At 40.2% G+C, this 20,956-nt stretch overlaps 1 protein-coding gene across 7 annotated transcripts in view; it reads left to right on the top strand.

Moving 5' to 3' along the window:
- Positions 1-20,956, top strand: part of CCDC68 (coiled-coil domain containing 68) — a 43,887-nt gene that overhangs the window by 15,075 nt on the left and 7,856 nt on the right. For 2 of the 7 annotated variants that reach the window (XM_059706142.1, XM_059706144.1), the window contains 10 exons: positions 495-590; positions 2,702-2,826; positions 3,948-4,034; positions 5,324-5,437; positions 6,891-7,031; positions 8,220-8,345; positions 10,892-11,020; positions 15,875-15,957; positions 18,475-18,580; positions 20,411-20,494. In XM_059706142.1, the coding sequence (XP_059562125.1) occupies positions 2,710-2,826; positions 3,948-4,034; positions 5,324-5,437; positions 6,891-7,031; positions 8,220-8,345; positions 10,892-11,020; positions 15,875-15,957; positions 18,475-18,580; positions 20,411-20,494 (987 nt within the window). In that variant the 5' untranslated portion in view covers positions 495-590; positions 2,702-2,709. Of the gene's footprint in view, positions 1-494; positions 591-2,697; positions 2,827-3,947; positions 4,035-5,323; positions 5,438-6,890; positions 7,032-8,219; positions 8,346-10,891; positions 11,021-15,874; positions 15,958-18,474; positions 18,581-20,410; positions 20,495-20,956 lie in introns of those variants that run through there. The other 5 variants (XM_059706141.1, XM_059706143.1, XM_059706145.1 and 2 more) reach the window with 4 other exon arrangements.

The following is a 20,956-nucleotide window of genomic DNA, read 5'->3' as shown; positions in this document are numbered from 1 at the left end:
TGTTTATGAGCGTTTTTATTTGTTTTGTTTAGTCCCTTCCCTTTTTTTCACCCAGCCCCAAGCCACTCCCCTCTAACAGCTGTCAGTCTGTTCTCTGTGTGGATGAGTCTGTTTATATTCTGGGAGCTTATTTTGTACTCTGAGCATTTTGATGTTGTTTTGAACTGGGAACTTAACCCCAGAAGAGACTTAAGAGAACCCAGTAACAGAAGTACTTCCACTCAAATTCTGTAACAGCAGAGCTGCAGCTGCCAAGTCAACTGCAGCCTAAACAAATAGAAGTCAGCGTGGCTGTCTAAGAAGATTTAGAATAAAATGGAAAATTCTTGGCATACTCCGTCAATTTCATCGAAGATTAAAGGATAAATGCAAAACTGCGTTATCCCCAGAAGCTAACCAGTTGTAAACTGATGCTAGTAAATATGAAAATTCTTTCTGTGTTAACTGCATAGGCTATTGCTAAACTTTAAATAATTGTGTGTTTTTCTCACTAGGGAAGCCAGCCTTAATGTGATGGAAACACCCTTGAACTTGGTGTCTAGAAGACAAAAGTTTGAGTTTCAGCTCTGCTAGTTTTACTGTGATCTCAGGTAAGTTAACATCACCTATAAGAGTCTTGGCTTTCTTATCGGTAAAATGAGATTAATAATCCTATCTCACGGGACTTTTTATTTTATTTTTTAGTTCTTTATTGTTTATTATGAAAATTTCCCACAGACACAAAGTAGGTAGAGGAGTATAATGAACCCCATCTGCCCAGCTTTGACAATACCTTGCATTTTGCCCAGACTTCTTTCATCTTTGCCCACCCCACTTTTTTTCTGTATTAGAATATTTCAAAGCAATTCCAAATTTATTATTTCACTGCAAATACTTCAGAATGTACGACTAACAGATAAGATTTTTTTAAAAAATATTATTGATTTCAGAGAGGAAGGGAGAGGGAAAGAGAGATAGAAACATCAATGATGAGAGAAAATCATTGACGGACTGCTTCCTGCATGCCCCCTCCCTGGGATCAAGCCCGAAACCCCGTCATATGGACCAACCAGGAATCGAACTGTGACCTCCAGGTTCATAAGTCAACGCTTAACTGATAAACCACACCGGCTGGGCAAGATTTTTAGTTACAGAATGTCATAAATTCATTATCACACCTAGCAAAACTACAGTGAGTCTTTAACATCATCTATTATCCAATCAGGGTTACAATTTCCCCAATTGCCTCAAAAATGTCTTTATATAGCTGGTTTATTTGAGTCAGGAGCCAAAGAATATTCATATATTACATTTGGTCATATGTCTCTTAGGATTCTTAATTTATAGCGATTTCTCTTTGCCTCATCTTTCTTTATATAATTAACCTGTGGTAGAAACTAGTTTGTCTGGTAATATTTCGCATAATCTGGATTTGGCTGATTGCAACCTTTACCCTTGTAGAGTCATTAAACCAGTGGTTCCCAACCTTTTTTTGGCCATGCCCCACCTAAGCGTCTCTAAAATCCTGATGCCCCTCCCCCCACCCCGTGACATATAATTCTTATTATTCAAAAAGTGGACTCCTATTCACACGGAGGAAGCCTAAATGGCCATTAACTTGGTAATGGGTACTGAGGAAGAAATCACTAAGAAATTGTTAAAAATAATAATATGAAGTGATATGAAAAAGTAGCAAGCGAAGTTTCAAAACATATAATAGAGAACTGAAATGCATAAATACATCACAATATATACTTATATACTGTATATGATGCCCCTAGAACCATAAGAAATGTAAAAAATTCACTGTGGATAACTCATTCTCGAATTGCCCCCCTTAAATATTAAATTGCCCCCCTATGGGACGTGTGCCCCACATTGGGAACCACTGCATTAAGCACTTTCCTCTTGTTCAGATATTTACTGCTATTAGATATAGGAGCTTAATTAGATTCAAGCTTACTTTTTAAAAAGTCGTATTTCATAGGTGATGCTTTCTACTTGTGATTGTATCACATCTAGAGGACAAAATGTCTCTGTTTTTCATATTCACAACTGCAAACCTACATTTGCCACACCCTATATATAAGTGATATATATATATGTACATATTATAATTTTATTTCCACAAACATTTATTAAGCACTTACAATGTGCTAGAATATAAAGATGAAGAAGCTACAGTCTCTACAGTCTAATATGATGTGGATTAAAAAGAAAAATGTTAGCGCAGCGAGTCAGTCTCATAAAAAGAAAAATGTGCCAAACTGGTTTGGCTCAGTGGATAGAGCGTCGGCCTGCGGACTGAAGGGTCCCAGGTTTGATTCCAGTCAAGGGCATGTACCCTGGTTGCGGGCACATCCCCAGTGGGGGGTGTGCACGAGGCAGCTGATCTATCTCTCTCATCAATGTTTCTAACCCTCTATCCCTCTCCCTTCTTCTCTGTAAAAAATCAATAAAATATATATTTTTAAAAAAAAGAAAAGAAAAATGTTACTATTTCCTTCTCAGATAATCTTTAAGTTTCTAATCAAGGATTGGTTCAGCTAATGTTGTTTTAATATTAAATAAATTCCTGGAATTATGGGTATATACACATATCAATAATTTATAATATTTTCTACTATACAGTATTTAATTATAGTGACAGCACAGTTTACACACCATATAATCATATCACCAAATAAGTTAGTCTAACTGATTTATGTGTTCCTAAAGCCAGAATTCACCATGACAACAGTAACAGTGACCACAGAGGTTCCCTCAAGGGGTAAGATGGAAGACAATCCTGCCTCGTATGAGTCCACGTCAGCTCACATTATTGAAGAAACCGAATATGTGAAAATGGTATGTGGGTACCAGACACCATGTTAGAACGATATGATTTTTTACAATAAAGTAATACAGATTAGTGGGCTTTGTTTCTCCTTCCTGAGAACGTCTGAGGAAGAGCAAACCTAGTTTGGCAAAGGACAATCTTGATAACTGAAATTTGAACACTTGTTTAGTATCCTCTTGAGGATATGAGCCCTCTGTTTTCACACTTGGAGTGAAATAGAAGAATGAGCCAGGGGGGTTTGGAACACCTATCAGCACTTAATTTGTCCCACAGTATTCACCACTGCAATTCCTACTGGGTATGTTATTTGCAGTTGTTCCGGTAGTGTTGGTACCATGTTTCCTAGGAGATGTTTACCTTTTCTGCTGACTTCCTGTCTCTCCTTACCTCATTCCTTCTCACAGCTCAGGAATGCTATCTGCCAATGACTACATGTTGGCATGTTCCTTCATGAAAATTGTGAACTCTTATAAGAACTCAATGATAATGGGTAACAAAACTTACATTTGTATGAACTGTTTCTTAGAAGAGATGGGGAAATGTGGACAGATAGTTTGTAACATTCAGATCTATTAATTCATCTCTGAGTGTCTTGCAATTCCATAGGTCACCAGGACACAGGGCTTACATTTCATGCATAAATTTGTATCTTCTCCATTTAGTAATTATCCTCTAGTAATTACTAAATAGCAATTATTCTCTAGTAATTACTAGATAGTAATTATTTTATAGTAATTACTAAATAGTCATTATTTTGTAGTGATTACTAAATAGTAATTGTTTTACACAAATTACTTAATAGTAAATTAGTACTAAATTACTATATAGAAAAGCAGAGCTAAATAGAATTAAATACTAATTACTAAATAGTAATTATTTTGTCGTATAGTATTCATTCAGATTGTATTTTAGATTTGACTGAGAGTTATAAGGACCAAGTGCTTCATTTTCTGCAATCTAAACAATATTAGCCTTAATGCAAGTTAGATTGATGGTAGTTATTTAAATCTGACATCAGTATATATGTATTACTGTGTAGATAAATCAAGTACACTGCTGCTGGTATAGAGAAAAAAAGTATTGGACATTAAATGCCTTTAAAAGAAAAGAAAATATTTTTATCTCCTAGATTCGAGCTACTCTGGAAAAGATCCGTAATCAAATGTTTAAAGATGACACTGGACATAGCGGTACAAAGCACAAACTAGATGCAAAGGTAATGAATTTATCAAAACGCACTACCTTTATTTCTTCAGTAAATAAGCATAAAGCCAAATAGGAAGTATTCTTTGACACTTTGAATGATGAATGTTAAATATTTTATCATTATCTAAAGATGTTAATGGACATATGCATGAAATATTTAACCACAGATAGCATGAAGATCAGATTGGAATGACCAGGCCTTACCTGAATATTTTAAGCTGGGCTTACTTATCTAAAGTATAGGGGAAGGTGTCAGCCCAGCCAGGACACATGGCAGCAACATTTCCCAATGACAGACAGAGGCACAAGCTTTTAGGTTTACCTGGGCCTCAACAATGGCCATGCAGTTGAAGCCATTAGCTGAGTGGCCAGACAATCGATAACTTTGAAACACCCCCCTCCCCTGTGATCAGCCTTATATTCTTAAGGTTGAGCAATCTGCACTTAGCCTTGTCTGGATTATTCCAAGTTAAATCTCATCTGAGCCAAGTGCACGTCATCAGCATCAACGTCATCCACTATGTTGCATGGTCATGGAGAACACCAAAGATAGGGTATGATGCATAAACACAGTCTCCTTTATCATCCTCAGCCCCCCAAACTAACACAACTAGCTGCAATTATTATCTTAAACGAAGTGTTCTGAAACTGAAAAAAAAAGGTTAATGTTTATGAATGATGGGAAAGATAAAAAAATTCAGTTTTGGTTCTGTTGAGTTGCCTATTACCTCCAAGTGAAGGTTTCCAGTGGGTGGGCTAGATATCTGATTCTGGAGTGGAGGGCAGAGGCCTGGAATAGAGGGTCCAGGCTACAGGGTAGAGATTTTGGGGAGTAAGGATGGTGCTTAAACTCCTGGAAGTGGAGGAGATCACCAGGCATCTGAGTGCGGATAGAAATGAGAGAAAAATCTAAGCTCTGAGTCCTGAGATTTTCAATATTAGATCTTAGGAAAAAGAGGAATAACCATCACAGGAGACTGAGAAAAGAGACTAGTGGATTAGGAGGAAAAACAGGAGAAAATGGAGTCACTGAATGCAAGAAAAAGGGTCGCAGAAAGAGGAGTTGGACTACTGTGTCAAATGGTGTCCATGGGCCAAGTAAATTGAGGAGTGAACATTGACTGTTGGCTATAACATCGGGGATGTTTTGAGGACCTTAATAGCAGTAGTTCCTTATGAATGGAGATAAGTTGTGTTGCCAGTATCTCTGCTCGGCCATCTCAAACCACAGTTTAGCAGACAAATGAAGCATCAAAACCTTTTGCATCTGGGTAATGATCTAGGGCTCTGCTGTTACAGAACCAAAGTTTGTACACCCAATGCTTTGAAATGCCAAAACTCAAAACATCAGAGCTCCAAGTAAGAAGTTTACTGACCAAGAAGGCACCAACTGAGAAGATGGAAAACGTAATGGTACCTCAAATCCACCTTCAAAGTGTACAGAGTTCAGGCTTCTTTTACGTCAAGAGAAGGGGGAATTGGAGTGGCAAGAGGTGATTGATGACCACAGACTTCTGGGCACCAGTAAGGGTCCAAGAAAGATTGTGAACCGTCTTTGTTCTTAGTCTGTTCACCCTAGTCGATGTGAGTCAGGCCACAAGGTTGCTGCAAATCTTTGAAAAACAATCATTTTTGTATAGACTTCCCTTACCTCCTTGGGCGAGGCCCCTTCTAGTCAGGGATCTTTTTTAAAAAACTCAGACTGCAAGCAGAATTCCTCTAATGATTAGCATGTTGATCTGAAGAAGCTATTAACCTGAAGGCCAGGAGGGAACAAAGCGGACTTCAATACGATGGAGTCAAAGAGGCCAGGCATTTCACTGTGTAAAATGCTCCTCTCAAAGTGCGGTCTACATTCGCAGCAGCAGCAGCAGCAGCAGCAGCAGCAGCAGCAGCAGCAGCAGCGAGCATGTTAGAAGTCTGGCACCTGGAGCTCTACCCAGGACCTCCTGAATCCCAGAATCAGAATCTGCATGTTAACCAGATCTATCACGAAGTGGCTCATATACACGTTAAAGTTTGAGAGGCACTGATCTATGATCTTTGTGGTTAACTATCTCTGACAGTAAGCTACCTCCTACAAGAGTTTTCCCATCAAATATTCTTTAATAAATTAAAAAAGAAAACAATGCCTACTCTATATATGGAGAGTGAGAATATGCATGAGGGTCTGAAGTAGGAAAAACAAAACCATGACAGAATCAATTATTTATGTAGTCCATCTATTGTACTAAAGAGGATATAGGCTTTGTTGTTAAGCAAGCTGGGATTCTAATCCTTGTTTGAGCAGTTATTATGGATATTAAACTCTCTAATCTTCAATTTCCTCATCTGTATAATGGACATAATACCTTCTAGTGTTCTGAGTATTCAGACAAAGGAGTGTGTATAACACAGCTAAAAGATTATCTGATACATAATAGGTGCTTACTGAATAAAAGATGTTATCATTATAGGATCTATATAATATTATATATTGTACCTATTAGGTATGATTGTATTAGTTTGTAATGCAATGTAAGTAACCAAATTGCATTTGTCTGTAACTTAGATTTAAAAAAAAAAACTGGCCTTGTAGATATTATATTTTCTTAAAAGGACTTAATGGTATATTTAAAACTGTGGAGACTATAAAAGACAGAAAAGATGTACTCTGCCTCTTTTAAATATAAGAATCTATTCAAATTTATGCAAATATGGAGGCCAGCTGCTTCATCTAGAAATCTCTACTGGTCTTTGAGACTCAGAAGGTTTATTTGTGCCGACCTGACTCTCCCATGATATACGTAATAGGGAGCGATCTTTGTTGTTTCTGAAGCTTGTGAGGAAAGGAAAGGTTTGTGATTATCACGCTTGTTCATTTCAGTGCTGTCGAAACATTCAGAATGGCTCTGACTCTGAAATGGGCCCCTCGTGCTGCAGTCTGAACCTGCTCATGGACAGGATGAAAGGCAAAGATTTACAGCTCTTAAAACTGAACGAAGAGAATGAAGTATTGAAAATCAAGGTATGACCACAAGGAGAACTCTCTAGGGTATTTTGAGCCAATAGGATAGATTCGTGGATCTGTGAAAGCAGACCTGCACACACAGCCGTAGATCCACACATAGGTTCACATAGGTAGAGAAGCGTTTGATGTTTCGTAAATTAAAACTCACTATTTTATTTGGGAGCCTACTTTTATTATTAAAAAGATTTCACAAAAGCTCAATGGTTACGAAGTCTCAGTTGTGCAAGATGAAGAGTTTCTAGAGATCTGCTACATGACATGTTAATACTGCTGGACACTTGAAAATGTGTTAAGGGGGGTCGGTCTTGTGTAGCATGTTCTTAATGCAATAAGTTTTTTCAAAGTCTTCACATGTTTAATAAATCATGATATATTTTATATATACATATACATATACATATACATATACACATATACATATATAGTCCTGCAATGACTATCTTGGTAGGTAAATCTTTGCAGTCATCCTTGATTATTTCTTTAGGTTAAATTCTTTTTTTAATTTTTTAAAAATTGATTTCAGAGAGGAAGGGTGAGGGAGAGAGAGATAGAAACACCAACGATGAGAATCATTGATTGGCTGCCTCTTCCATGCCCCATGCTGGGGATTGGGCCCTCAACCCAGGCATGTGCCCTTGACCAGAATCAAACCTGGGACGCTTCAAAGTCCACAGGCCGACGCTCTATCCACTGAGCCAAACCGTCTAGGGCTAGGTTAAATTCTTGAAAGATTCATTACACTTTAGCTTTACTGCCTTAATACTCCAATCTTGTCTATTCCAATCACTGCTATCTCAGGACAGTACATCTTTTAGCACTGCTGTGAACATGGAAGATAAGATGCTGGCAAATACATGCATAGGCTGATGGGCACCGTGGAAGTCTGAAGGGTACAGTGCGTACACACAGGGCACTGATGCTCCTGGAGCTCCGGTTTGGCCTGCCCAGGCCCAGTCTGCCTGCATGACAGCCCCACTAAACAGGGTTTCTCATTTTACATTTTCCTTTTACAAATTAAGCGTCTTTTCTCCTGTCCATTGACAACGGGGGTGCAAACCAGACAATTACTGCCTCTGTGTTTTACCGCCTCTGTGTTTTTAATTGCTCGTCAAACCATTCTGCCTTAGGACCTTTTCACTGTAAATGTCAAAACCTGCAGTGACCTTTTTCCTTTTCTTTTCCTAGTTGGAAGCCTCCAGGGAAGCAGGCGCAGCGGCGCTGAGAAATGTGGCCCAGAGACTATTTGAAATCTACCAAACACAGTCTGCGGAAGTTAGGAAGCAGCATGAGGACAGCACACACTTCCTCCAGGTACTTGCCTGTTGGGTAAATAGCCCCCAGGCGTTCTTGCCCCCCTTTCTGAAGAGTTAAATGTGAAACAAGCAACAGGAAGGGCAGGAAGTGCTCTGTGACCATCCCCCCCACCCCTGCTCTGCCGGCCCCTGGATGTTGCCAAGCTGCTGTGTTAGCACCCTTGCCCAGGCCCTGCAGAGCACAGGCAGCAGGTGGGCCGTGCCACCCTGCCTAGAAATCAGAGCTGTCCCAGGCGACCCTGGCCAGTGACTTCTCCTCTGGTTCTGCCTTTGACTAAGTAGCCAAGGTTGAGTCCTTCCACCTTGCTGGACTTGGACCTCCTTGTGTCTAAAACCAAAGAATTGGGCTAGTGAGATGGTTTCAAAATGGTTTTGATCCTAGAATACATTTCTCAGGTTGAGCAAACAACAAGCATATGTGTATGTGTGCATATATATTTTAAGATATATAAAAATTATATATTTCATATTTTAATATATGAAAATTAAAAATATTAAAACCTAAATATGTATAGATGTGTGTATCTAAATTGTAGACACACATTTTTGTTTCTTTTTTAAATCTGAAGTATATATTGTAGGGCCAATAAAAGTTTATCTGAAGAATGTATTCTAGAGCTGGAAAAGAAAAATAATAGTGCTCATGCACGTGTGTGCGTATGTGCGGGCATGTGCGTGTGTGTGTGTGTGTGTGTGTGTGTGTGTGTGTGTGCGCGCGCACGTGCACGCGTGCCAAGTTGAATGCTCATTCATGCCTGGATCCCCGCCAGCGCTGGCCCTAGGAAAGCACAGTGGGGACACAGTAGGAAATTCTCTCCGAGGTGACATGCCTTCATGCTTCAACCTCTGGAGGTGCTGGTCGAAAATTCACAGCACACAGGGTGCAGATAAGAGCCTGAGTGACAGGAGCAGGCTGTGTGGACCAAAGCGCTCTGTGAGGGATGAGCCTGAGGGACTGGAGTGCACATGTCCCGGTCAAGGGGCTCAGCCCCAGCCTGGAGTGGCCTGGCAGCAATGCCTGCCTGGTGTTGTCAAGGGAAGCCAGACACTTTTTTTTAAAACTGTACACTCTCAAATCTGTTAACTACACACGCAGCTGTGAGTGTGCATGTCGGAAGTCAGCTGAAACGCGCCCACCTCCGGCCCCGGGGGCAGCCAGGTGGACTGCTCTCCACTGGTCTTCAGCACAGCTGCTACCCACCCGGACACAGTGGAGAGAATTATTCGGCTTTTATGACACTTTGGTGTTAAAATAAGACATTATTTTTCTTAAACATATAAAATTTCATTTTTGTTCAAGATATGTTTTGTTGAGAAAAGGTAAAAAATTTTGTTTTCTTAAATTTGTGTCTCTCTCATACCAGTTCAAGTAGTATGCTTTATGATAACAAATGTAAACATTCTAGGGAAAATATTTATATATTATTAATTCTTCATTGATTTGGTGGTGTTGTAGCCCATTAGGTTTATTTAGAAGGAAACACTGAATTAAAAAATAAATTCTAAACAAGTGCAAATTGTTATTATTATGTTTGGGGTTACTCAGAAAATTATAGAGGATAATATTTTTACAGTAAAACCTTGATATAATGGGCTTATTCGGGCAAGGAGTCGTCCGTTAAAGCCAAAAGTCCATTATGTAGGAAACTAGGTTTTTCCAATGCGTATGTTAAAAATTTGACAAATTAGGTTACCTGTTTTTACTTATGTAGACACATTTGTGTAATTAAAATGAAGTATGTATGAAAAGTTTCCTGTATGCTTACAGTGATTTTAAATTTACACTGAACAAATCTAGTAAATGTGTGCATTCACCAGTCACCATGAGTAAGCAAATGCACACAGCTGGGCGTGGCTTAGGGCCCAGGGAACTTTGGCCAGCATGAGTTACAACTGCTGCAGAAAGTCACGCCGGGTGACAACAGAACCAATTACCTCACGTGACGCGGTGTGACCACGTGCTAACCATTCCCTGAACGTTGTTAAAAGCGGTGACTCTTGGATTTAAATATGTAGACTATAGTTGTAGATATATAATATTTATGTCAATGAAATTACTACAGTATTTTTTCCAACATATGGCCTATTTTTTTTTTATTGATTTCAGAGAGGAAGGGAGAGGGAGAGAGAGTTAGAAACATCAATGACGAGAGAGAATCAATGATCAGCTGCCTCCTGCATGCCCCCCACTGGCGATCGAGCCTGCAACCCAGGCATGTGCCCTTGACCGGAATCAAACCTGGGACCCTTCAGTCCGCAGGCCGACGCTCTATCCACTGAGCCAAACCAGCTAGGGCTATTTGTTAAAACTTGTTAAAAATATAGTGACTTAATAATGAAAAAATTACCTGTAAATTTAATTATAACCAAATCTAGGTTAAAAGCATTTTAACATTAACAGGGTGTTAATTTTCACAGATGACATATGGACCGGAAATTTTGTCCATTAAACCCTAAGTCTGTTAAATTGAGGTCTGCAAAATTGAGGATTTGCTGTATAGGTTTAATAAATTAATAAACTGACAGCTGTCTTTCTGACCAAAGGTTAACAAACTTGAAAAAGAACAGGAATTGAAGCAACAGGTTGAACATCTGAATCAAGTTGCTGAGAAACTTGAAGAAAAGCATAATAAAATTACAGCCTTGGAGAGCCTGGTACAGAGAATGGAAAAGGTAAAGTGTAGAGAATTAAAGGGATTTCTTCCTGCAATTAAAAAACATAACATTAAGATGAATAAGATAACATTAAGTAGAAGTACTCTTTGCAACTCCTAAGACTCTAGGAAGTATTCAGTGATGCTAGTTTCTTTCCTTACACATTCAATGTGATCTGTATTGTTCAGGACTGGCCTCTCTACAAATACTCATGTCATCACTCTGTCACTTTCTCCTTCCAGTAAATGTATAACTTAGAAAGGGAAACCAGGTGAGACACTGAATGAAAACAATGGAGAAGATAGCCAAGTTTATCTATTAATAGTAATAATATAGTGGATGGGTCCCTGTAATCCTAGCATTTTTATGTATTATTGCATTTATGTAGTTTGGCCACCCACATCCACTGTAGGTTTGTATCACCTGTAGCTGCACTGGAACAAATAGAGTTCACATTAAGAGAAGACATTCTATACAAATTAGAACTTTCAAAAGAGAATGTAGAGAAAGTAATAGCAGAAGAAAAATTTATTAAAAGCTACATGCAGTGTTCTTTTAAGTAGCTGTCACTCCAAATATATACAAAAAGTGAGCATATAATTTTAATTATCCATGTTTTAAAATTTAGAATTCAGACAAACCAAGATATATTCATTTTTTTAATAGCAAAACAAACTAATAGAAAATTGGCATCTCTGAAACTGACTTGGGAGTAGATAAGACTATAGGCTTTACTTCTAGTAAATACTTTCTAATACATTTTATATTTTTATTATATTAATTCCCTGATTTACCTATGTTCTTTCCAGCCTTTTTTTATTTAATGGGTTTCCTGCAGTTGATCCCATTTTAGAAATGTCACTTCAAAAGCATCCTGTTTCAATATTCACGTTTCTTAGCAAAAGGACTTTGATTAATTTTTAAATATGCCCCAAGAAATTAATTGATAACACTGTGCATTTGGCCGAATTTGTAATCTTAATGAAAGTCCTATGAGGAAATCACAAAAACTAAATAAGCTTAAACTGAACTGAATCAAATAATCATAATACACAGCTACATCTGTGTTGTGCAATGGGTTGCTGAGCGTTGCACTTGAGCCAAAGTCACTGGGCTACAATGTACTTAAGCAACTGGTTTGTCCAAGTGTGACAGTCCATCATTATGATGTTTTGGACAAGTGATAACATTTCAATGACTATTTGTAGTATTAGGATATTTGTCATGTAATAAATAATTTAACAAACTAAGATAGCACAAAGAATGCTTGCCATTAGGAAAGAAAGACAATTCTGGAACGCAAATAGGGTTGTTTAACCAAACCACTTGATTAACTAGTTTGACCTTTAAATTTAGATTTGCACTCACCTCAAACCCAGCAGCTTTGGGTGAGGGTTAGGGGCCAACTGTCAGTCCCTGAAAATGAACAAAAGCACAGTGGAATATACTTTTCATTTCTGAGAAATCTGTACTCAATAAAGATTCATGTCAGACCCCGGCACTGGGATATATTCATTAGACTTAATTCCACAAATACTTGAGCACCTACCATGTACCAGCCTGAGCTAGAGGCTAGGTATCTATTTATGAATGAACCAGATACAGTCTGTTTGTGGAGAGTACAATGTAGTATATCTGGGTTGTGTGGGACTCAAGGAACTTTCCAGATCTCCCTTCATCCATTCTCTTAGGGCTCCTTAGGGATGTTGGCACCCCTACTGAAGATAGGGGATACACCCCAGTAAGAGGTGAGATGGCTCAGATACTGGCAGACGTTTGGACTGTCTCTAGGAGTTCTGGGACAGAGTGAGTGGACAAGATGTCCATGGCTCAGCAAGGCCTTGCAGTAACTTCCAGAATGCTAGTTCAGTGATTTCTTAGAGTGGATCCATTCAGATGTCTGGGAGGCAGGGTAGTGAGGATGGAGTCCAAGGGCAATGGAGTTTTTTGTGGGGTTTTTTTAAGACATTGAGTTAAAGACACTTTATATTTGTAAAGCAAACTTGCAAAGAAATAAAACTTTAAGAAGCAAAGCTGGGTAAAGCATGCTGGTTTAAGGAGATACTGAGAAATAGGCTGTTATGAAGGGCTTCTCGGGTGCAGAATGTGTACCAGAAGCAGGGAAGGATGTACAGAGACTTTTTTATTAATAGGAAAAAGGTGAGTTCAACAAGGAAATGAAAATCAAAAATGAACATCCACAACAAAGGTTGATAAATACCACCCTGGCAGGGGGTGCCCCCGGAGAAGGAGTCATTTTCTGCTCACCAGTAAATAGCCATTAGTGGTATGAGGTCTGGTAATGAACACATTACTTACCACCCTCACCATCTGTCCCCCTTTATCGGGGATGCAGTGAGAATGAATTCCAGACACACAGCGATAAGCCAGCAAAAACGTCCAGTCAGAGCCTTGTAATCCAGCATATGCTCCTTTTGCGAGCAGTGCAATTCTGTTGCACCATATTTGTTTTCTAGTGTCATTGATGGAGCTCTATTAGAATTTTAGGGTTCAAAGGTGCTTTTGAGACCATCTAGTTGCTCCTCGTCATTTTATAAATGAGGACAATGCAAACAGGAACTATTCCATGGTCGTCCAGTTACCAGTTTTCAATCCTTTCCATTATGTCTCTATCTCTCTGTCTTCTCTGATGCTGGATAAAAAGGACATCCTTGGTTCCTAAGTCATTTAGATGTTAAATTAGTGTCTGCTCCATTATGATGAATAGGGGTGATTTGGGAAGAGTGGAATGACCACTGGGTGGCGCTGCGAACTCCTTTCCCTTCTAGAAGGCACTATCCCTGAGAAGCGCTGGCTGGGATAGTGTGATTTTCTGTGTTGTCAAAAAAGAAACATTAAGACCCCTCCTCAAGGCAGAACATTGATATGTCAAATTGTCTGGTCTGCTTGTACCTTGGTTATAAAGATAATGGAGTAAGTCCATTAAGAAGAATGGTTTTTGTTTTGTTTTGTTTTTTAAGTTTTATTGATTTTTTACAGAGGGGAAGGGAGAGGGACAGAGAGCTAGAAACATCGATCAGCTGCCTCCTGCACACCTCCTACTGGGGATGTACCCGCAACCAAGGTACATGCCCCCGACCAGAATCGAACCTGGGACCTTTCAGTCCACAGGCAGACGCTCTATCCACTGAGCCAAACCGATTAGGGCAAGGAGAATGTTTATTAAACACAATTTTCCTCCCTACAAATTCAAAGCATATTATCAGTAATATGTTTCTTTGATGATCCGAGTATTATAATAAGCTTACAAGGCATGTCTGTGATCCCTTATAAATAACTTGAACACAAATAATGCTACACTGAACAATTTCTATGTCAGAAGAATGCTATGGAAAAAATTTGAAAAAGTATAAATTTTAAAAATAACGGCACATAAAATATGAAGTGTTTGGCACCTGTAATTATTATATATTGAGGTCCTAATATGTTCCAGAGAAGCCCGTAGGCCTTTCACATATATTATCATATATTATCTTCAATCATCCCAACTTTCAATATAGGAGTATTGTTCCCATTTTAGAGATGTTCAAAGAGTCAAAAAACATGACTTATACAAATATAGAATAAATACATGTCAGATGTTTTATTCAAATCATTCATTAATGAGGGACCAGTAAAATGGTAAAACTGGTTTAAATAAAATATTTAGAGAAACTGGCTATTTATAGGCATTTTGAAAAAAAGCATATAGAATAGGATTTCTAGGTTAGATATTTAGCCAGTTAATATTCTTTAAGGTAATTAATCCATAACCCTTGGGATTATCTTTTCAAAGAGAGCATGAGTCTATATATTAACATTCAACTTCAGAGTCAGGGCTGTAATAATAAATAATAAAAATCAAACACAGGGAAATTCTCCAAGAGAATGAAATAATCCTTGGGCCGGGTTATTAAAGTGACCCAATATGACATTAAAACCACATGCTGTATATTACTTTGATTTCCAAGTTTTGGTTGATTTTATTAACAGCAATAAGGCCCAGAAAGATGAAAGCTTTGGCAAGAATTATGCAGCCATAAAATTTCAAAACCAGGTCAATGCAGGTCCAAAGCCGCGCTGCTGTTTTTGCTGTAAAGCCTGCCTTGTATTTCACCCACACAGACACTGTAGCAGGAGTGCATGTAAACAGCATTGTGCAAAATACATATAATCAAATACAAAAAAGAACCCAGTCACCCCCGCTTGGTGTTTCGTGGACTTGTCTATTTTCCCTTCAGATGGGAAGGGTCTGGCTTACTAATGACACTGAGGCTTATTCTTTCTCCATGTCCTGTCGCTCACATGCTAATTAGGAAGTGCCTTGATCATTTGTGACCTTGGTCCTTCCCTAAAAATGCATTTACTGCTTTCCTACTTCCTGACAGATGCCCGATGAGCAGGTAGGTATCAAGTGAAGCTCAATGGCGTCCTTGGGTGCCGACCTCGGTCTAATGGAGAAGCACCTGTGGTGGGAGAGCCGTGGGAGGGATGAGCAGGGGCCTGCAGGGGTGGGATGGAGAGGCAGGAGAGGGGTCACTGGCAGGCTGTGTCGGCAGTGCGCTGGGTTCGGGGGAGAGTGCTGCGGGCAGGTGAGGCCAGTGAACACAGCCTGTTCAGACAACCTGACTTTGAAAACTACGTGAAAACTACACAGAGAATGCCTGGCCAGGCTCCACGGGGGCGGGTTGTCACTGCTCCATAAAATGACCTCTTTAGCTCAAGAGGTATTCCTGTTATTGCAAGAAGCATCTTTTGTGAACAGTTTGCAAGAATGTCTTACCACATGCACATATATTGATGAGAGAGAGAGAGAGAGGGAGAGAGGAGAGAGGGAGAGATAAGCAGATATTGTATCTTACTTTCTCCTAGGAAAAAAGAACACTGCTAGAAAGAAAGCTGTCTTTGGAAAACAAGCTGCTGCAACTCAAATCCAACACTACACATGCTAAAAGGTTTGCGAATCTACCTCCTAAGTAATAGCAGTTCCTGGAACCTTTTCTCTCCACTGGCCAGGGCCAGTGGACAGAAGGCTACCACCCGCTAAGGATACGGAAGGCCTGTCAGTGCAGGAGAGGAGAGAATGCCTGGCATTAGTCGCTGTGTGCCTCCCCTTCCCCACTCACTGGGCTCCAGGGAAACCTGGGAAGGTTAATCCTTCTGAAGACTGAGTGAGCCCCTCCCCTCCCCGGTTACCCTTGGTGATAAAGGGGCTGCTGTGGAGGTCTTCATTCCTTCTGTGCTTCTGACATTTTGTTGATGGGTCTCTGCAGTAGCAGACATTGAATTGTCCAGCCGCAGTGAATTGTAAGGTAGGTTTGTGGTGTTCCCCAACTTTGTAGGAAGTGACAAAAATACTGTGAGCAACTCCTTAGTTCCATTAAGAGTCCAGACAGTCTGAATTTTCTTTTAGAAATGATTTTTTTTTATTGATAATAGTTTTTTTGGTCAGTCTTTGAGCCCCCCCAAAAATGTAACTATTTGAAAAACGAAATTGACCTATTTTTTTTTCAGTTCTATTCTATATGAACGGTGGTTATAAAGAATTCTCAAAACATTCTTAAAGAGGTTTTAGAAATATCTTGAGGGAAATGGATGTTTTGTGTTTATAGAATGATGTTTGAACACCCAGGCCTATGCAATTTTCATAGATTTGTCAGTATCGCAGATATTCATTTATTGCTTTTTCTGAGCTGTGTGTAGAGGTATTCACTTTGCTAAGAGGCAATAAAATGAAATCAGCATGAATCAGACTCTTGGGTTAAAGCAGTAGAGACTTGGTGAAGCTCCCACAAATAAAGGTTAGGTTCAGATTGGAGAGCTATGGCCCTCGAGAGCAGGCATCTCTGGGAAGACAAGAGGCCACTCCGGGCACCTGACATGGCTTTTAGAAACCAGATTATTTTGTTGCTCCCATTCTGTCCTGGGTGCGAGCAGTTTCACTCTTCCTTTGTTCTTCCTGTACAGCTCATTAACTTTTCCCACCATTTTCACCAGCTGGTTTATATTCTTTGCATTTTCCTCTCCAGTTCCAGAGGAAAGAGACTGATTGGCCTAATGCTGCTTCCTATTGGGCAGAAAGTCAAGCCCTGCCCGCGCCTCCTGGATCAGAATATGCATAAGATACCTGATGATTTAACAAGATCCTCCAATGCACATGAAGTTTGAGAAGCAATTTTTAGTACATGCTGTGACACAAACAGAGCCTTTTTTTCTAATGAGAACATGTTCTGTAGAGTGGCATGAATTTCCATGACCTTTGTAATATTTGAACAGGCTCTATGGAAATTGGATGTTGGCCAATAATCGTAAAACCTTAATAAGTGAAAATTATATTCATATATTACTTTGTAAAAAGCTCATTTTCCCAAAGTACATTCACTTTATCCCTTTAAGTCTATAATACAATCTTGTAAAGTAGAAGAGGTAGGAATTATTATCTCTGTTTTACTGAGGCTTAGGAAGGTGTGTGACTACAAATTCACGCGGCTCCCAAGTTCGGTGGTCTTGCCATAATGCTGTTGTCTCATAACTCAGATAACACTGGCCATCGATGATAACTGTATAATCAGTTCCAGTTACCTAAATAGGGCTTTAGGAAACTGTGAATAATCTAAATTCAAACTTCAACCATCTTTTTTCACAATGGTTGATGTAGACTCAAAATATTACCTGGAATTTAATTTCCTCTTTTCCCCCCCTTGAGCTACTTACAGGTAGCAGAATTACCCAAAGTAGGAAGCCAAAATAATAAATAGACAAACAGACAATCTATAAGGTACACTGACTGTGTCATTGGAAATGGGTTTTTGGTATGTATGTAAAGTCTCCATTCCTGGCCCCATGTTCTAAACCAGCCGTGGGCAAACTACGGCCCGCGGGCCCGATCCGGCCCATTTGAAATGAATAAAACTATTGGGGAAAAAAAAACGTACCCTTTTATGTAATGATGTTTACTTTGAATTTATATTAGTTCACACAAACACTCCATCCATGCTTTTGTTCCGGCCCTCGGGTCCAGTTTAAGAACCCATTGTGGCCCTCGAGTCAAAAAGTTTGCCCACCCCTGCTCTAAACTCTTACCCCCTTGAATTCTCCGTGCATCCTGATGGGTGCTAGGTCTGTGGGTGCTCAGAGGCAAGACACATTCGATAGGCCGATGCTTCACATGAGTCACTACAACCCAGATCAACCACCTGCTGGTGGGCCAGAAAGGAGCTTTTGACACGAATTTATATTCTTATTGAAGTTCCTATCTGAGCTAACCAGAGGCTGCCTTATGGCTGTTTATCTTCAGCGTGTCTTGTGTAAAGGGGCCTGGGCATCTGACTCACATAATGCCCAATAAGTAGCAAGGTAGCAAGTGAGGAGAACCTAGCAGCACAGCTGTAAACAAAACAAAACAAAACAAAATACCAGCTGTTCGGTGCATTCGTGAGTCTTTTACTCTCTCTCTCCCTTTGCATCTCCAGTGTCCAGGGCCTTCAGAAGGAGATTTCCCTTCTCCAGGAGCAGATCTCTCACCTGCAGTTCGTGATCCACTCCCAACACCAGAGCCTGCGCAGGGTCATCCAGGAGGTCAGGTTAATCCGGGCGTTTCTGGGTAGATGGTATGTTTACGGTGAGAAGACCCCACAGGAGCGGCTTGCCTGGGCTTCCCGGGCAGCCAGATTCCTCTCCCCATGGGCGGCTGCTTCTATTCCCGAACAACACGGCTGTTTTCAATGCCCTTTTTTTCTGTATGCCAACACCTGGAATGTTCTCAACTAAGATATTGAGGAAATTGTGTTTAACTGCTCTTTAGGTCAGCGATTTTCCACCTTCTTCATCTCATAGCACACATGAACTAATTACTAAAATCCCGCAGCACACGAAAAATATGTTTGTTGCTGATCTAACAACAAAAAAAATAATTTTGATTCATTCACACCAGGACGGCTATGGTTGTGTTGGCTGTTGTCACTTTTTATTTGACAATCTAAGGGAAAAGAGGCCAGTGCCTCTGACTACAGAGTCAGGTATTGCATGTTTAAGCATTTTTTGGCACACCGGCTGAAAATCGCTGTTTTTGATGTTTCAGTGATTTTTGAAGTGTCCTGAGCCAGGTAATGTACACTGTTCTTTAGAAGATTGTGTATGTTTGGAGGCTCAGCCTTTTCTTGAGGAAGGAATAATTGGTCAGTTTCATGTAAATTTACTTAGGAGGAGTGTTAGAAAAGGGGTGCCTTCATTCATTTTTTGTACTAATATTTGTTTCCAAAAGGAGTCTTTCTAAATACCTCAAACGCCTTCCTGACATAAATGTAACGTTGGTGCTTACATGGTTAGAACCTCACCAAGAGAATCGACTGTCAGCTCTTCAGAGCCAGAAAGGGCTGAGGGGCATCCCACGCCTCTCATTTTACAGATGGGAAACCTGAGGCCCACAGTAGTTAAATGACGGAGCCGGTAGTGGCAGGGTTGGCCTTAGAATCCATGAGTTTCCTCTTCCTGCACACTTCTGAACTTCTCCGCCTCCCAGTCCCATGCTGCCACTGGCCTGATGCTTTTCTTCTGAAGCAAAGCAGGCTCGCCTCACCATGCTGCTGGTTTGTGCTGCGCCAGCACGGCCAAAGGCTTAGAAAGGACAGACAAGAGAATGAAAGCTGGGTGTCGGTGGGACGCTGCTCCTCCAATGGAGATACAGCAACAGCGCCCACTAGCTGTGTCTTTATCTTATAGACAGATTCCAAGAGGCAAAGTAAGGGTGTGATCAAGATGTTTACAACATTCTCATGAGTTTCGATCCTACTCAATTACAAGCACTTGAACTCTATCAAGCCCACATCACTCAGGCACGTGGGGCCACATGTTTGGACCATAGGTTCAAGCTCACAACCATAGCTGTTGGCTATAATTGTGCTGGGAGGGCTCTGCCCTCCAAGCTGGGACTTGCACGTGGCAATGAGAGGACTGTGCCCTCTCATCAGTCCAAGGCTTGAACCTGTCCAAACCCTGTAGCCGCTCTCCACACTGGTTGACCAGATCTCTGCCTCAGGTTGCTTCCCCACGCCAGGCAGTGGCCTGGCATCTTGTCCATTGGCCTCTGTATCTGCAGCATGAAAACATTATGTGGCTGAGACATAAGGATGGCCAATGCTGCTTTCCACAGATGCACTCCTGCTGAATTTGGTTTAAACAGGTTTCCCAAAGATTGAAATGTTTAATAGCACCGTCTGTGTGCTCACATCCCCAGGAGCCAATTTGTTCAGCCATTCTCCTTGGCCTACTGAGTCTCCTGATGGTTTGGGATTTCGTTTTTATATTGGATGTACCTCATTTGACCACAGAAGCCTGCACAATTCCTGACTTACATAACTATTCCCTGTTGTCTGACAAGATTTTTCAATTGTGTTTCCAAATTCTTAGATGGAAGGCTTAAAAATTAATTTAAAAGAACAAGATAAAAGAATTGAAAATTTGAAAGAAAAAGTTAATGTACTTGAAGCCCAGGTAAAGAGAAATCTGTTATATATTTTAGTGTGAATGTGACTGTGTGTGTGTGTGTGTGTGTGTAGTTGTGTGCGACTGTGTCTGGGTGTTCATGTGTGAGTATATGTGAATATCTGTGATGATCTATGAGTGTCTTTCTGTGAATGTATGTATATGTGTATCTTCTATGCATAAGAAATTATAGCTCTGGGGAGAGGTGCTCTTAATTATTACTAAAGTATCAGTATTAAACATTTGACATTATTAAATTTACATTTCATATCTATATTAATAAAATGGTAATATGCTAATTAGACCAAATAGACATCCTTCTAGACAAAGCCATGATGGTGGGGGCCGAAGCAGAGGTGGTTAGGGGCGATCAGGGCAGCAGGGGAGAGTGGTTAGGGGTGGTCAGGCCATCAGGGGAGAGCAGTTAGGGGCAATCAGGCTGGCAGGGGAGGGCGGTTAGGGGTAATCAGG

This window comes from Myotis daubentonii, chromosome 8 (genome assembly GCF_963259705.1).
Source record: "Myotis daubentonii chromosome 8, mMyoDau2.1, whole genome shotgun sequence".
Lineage (NCBI taxonomy): Eukaryota > Metazoa > Chordata > Mammalia > Chiroptera > Vespertilionidae > Myotis > Myotis daubentonii.
The sequence above is the reverse complement of the archived record's forward strand: the minus strand, read 5'-3'. Positions and strand labels throughout refer to the sequence as shown.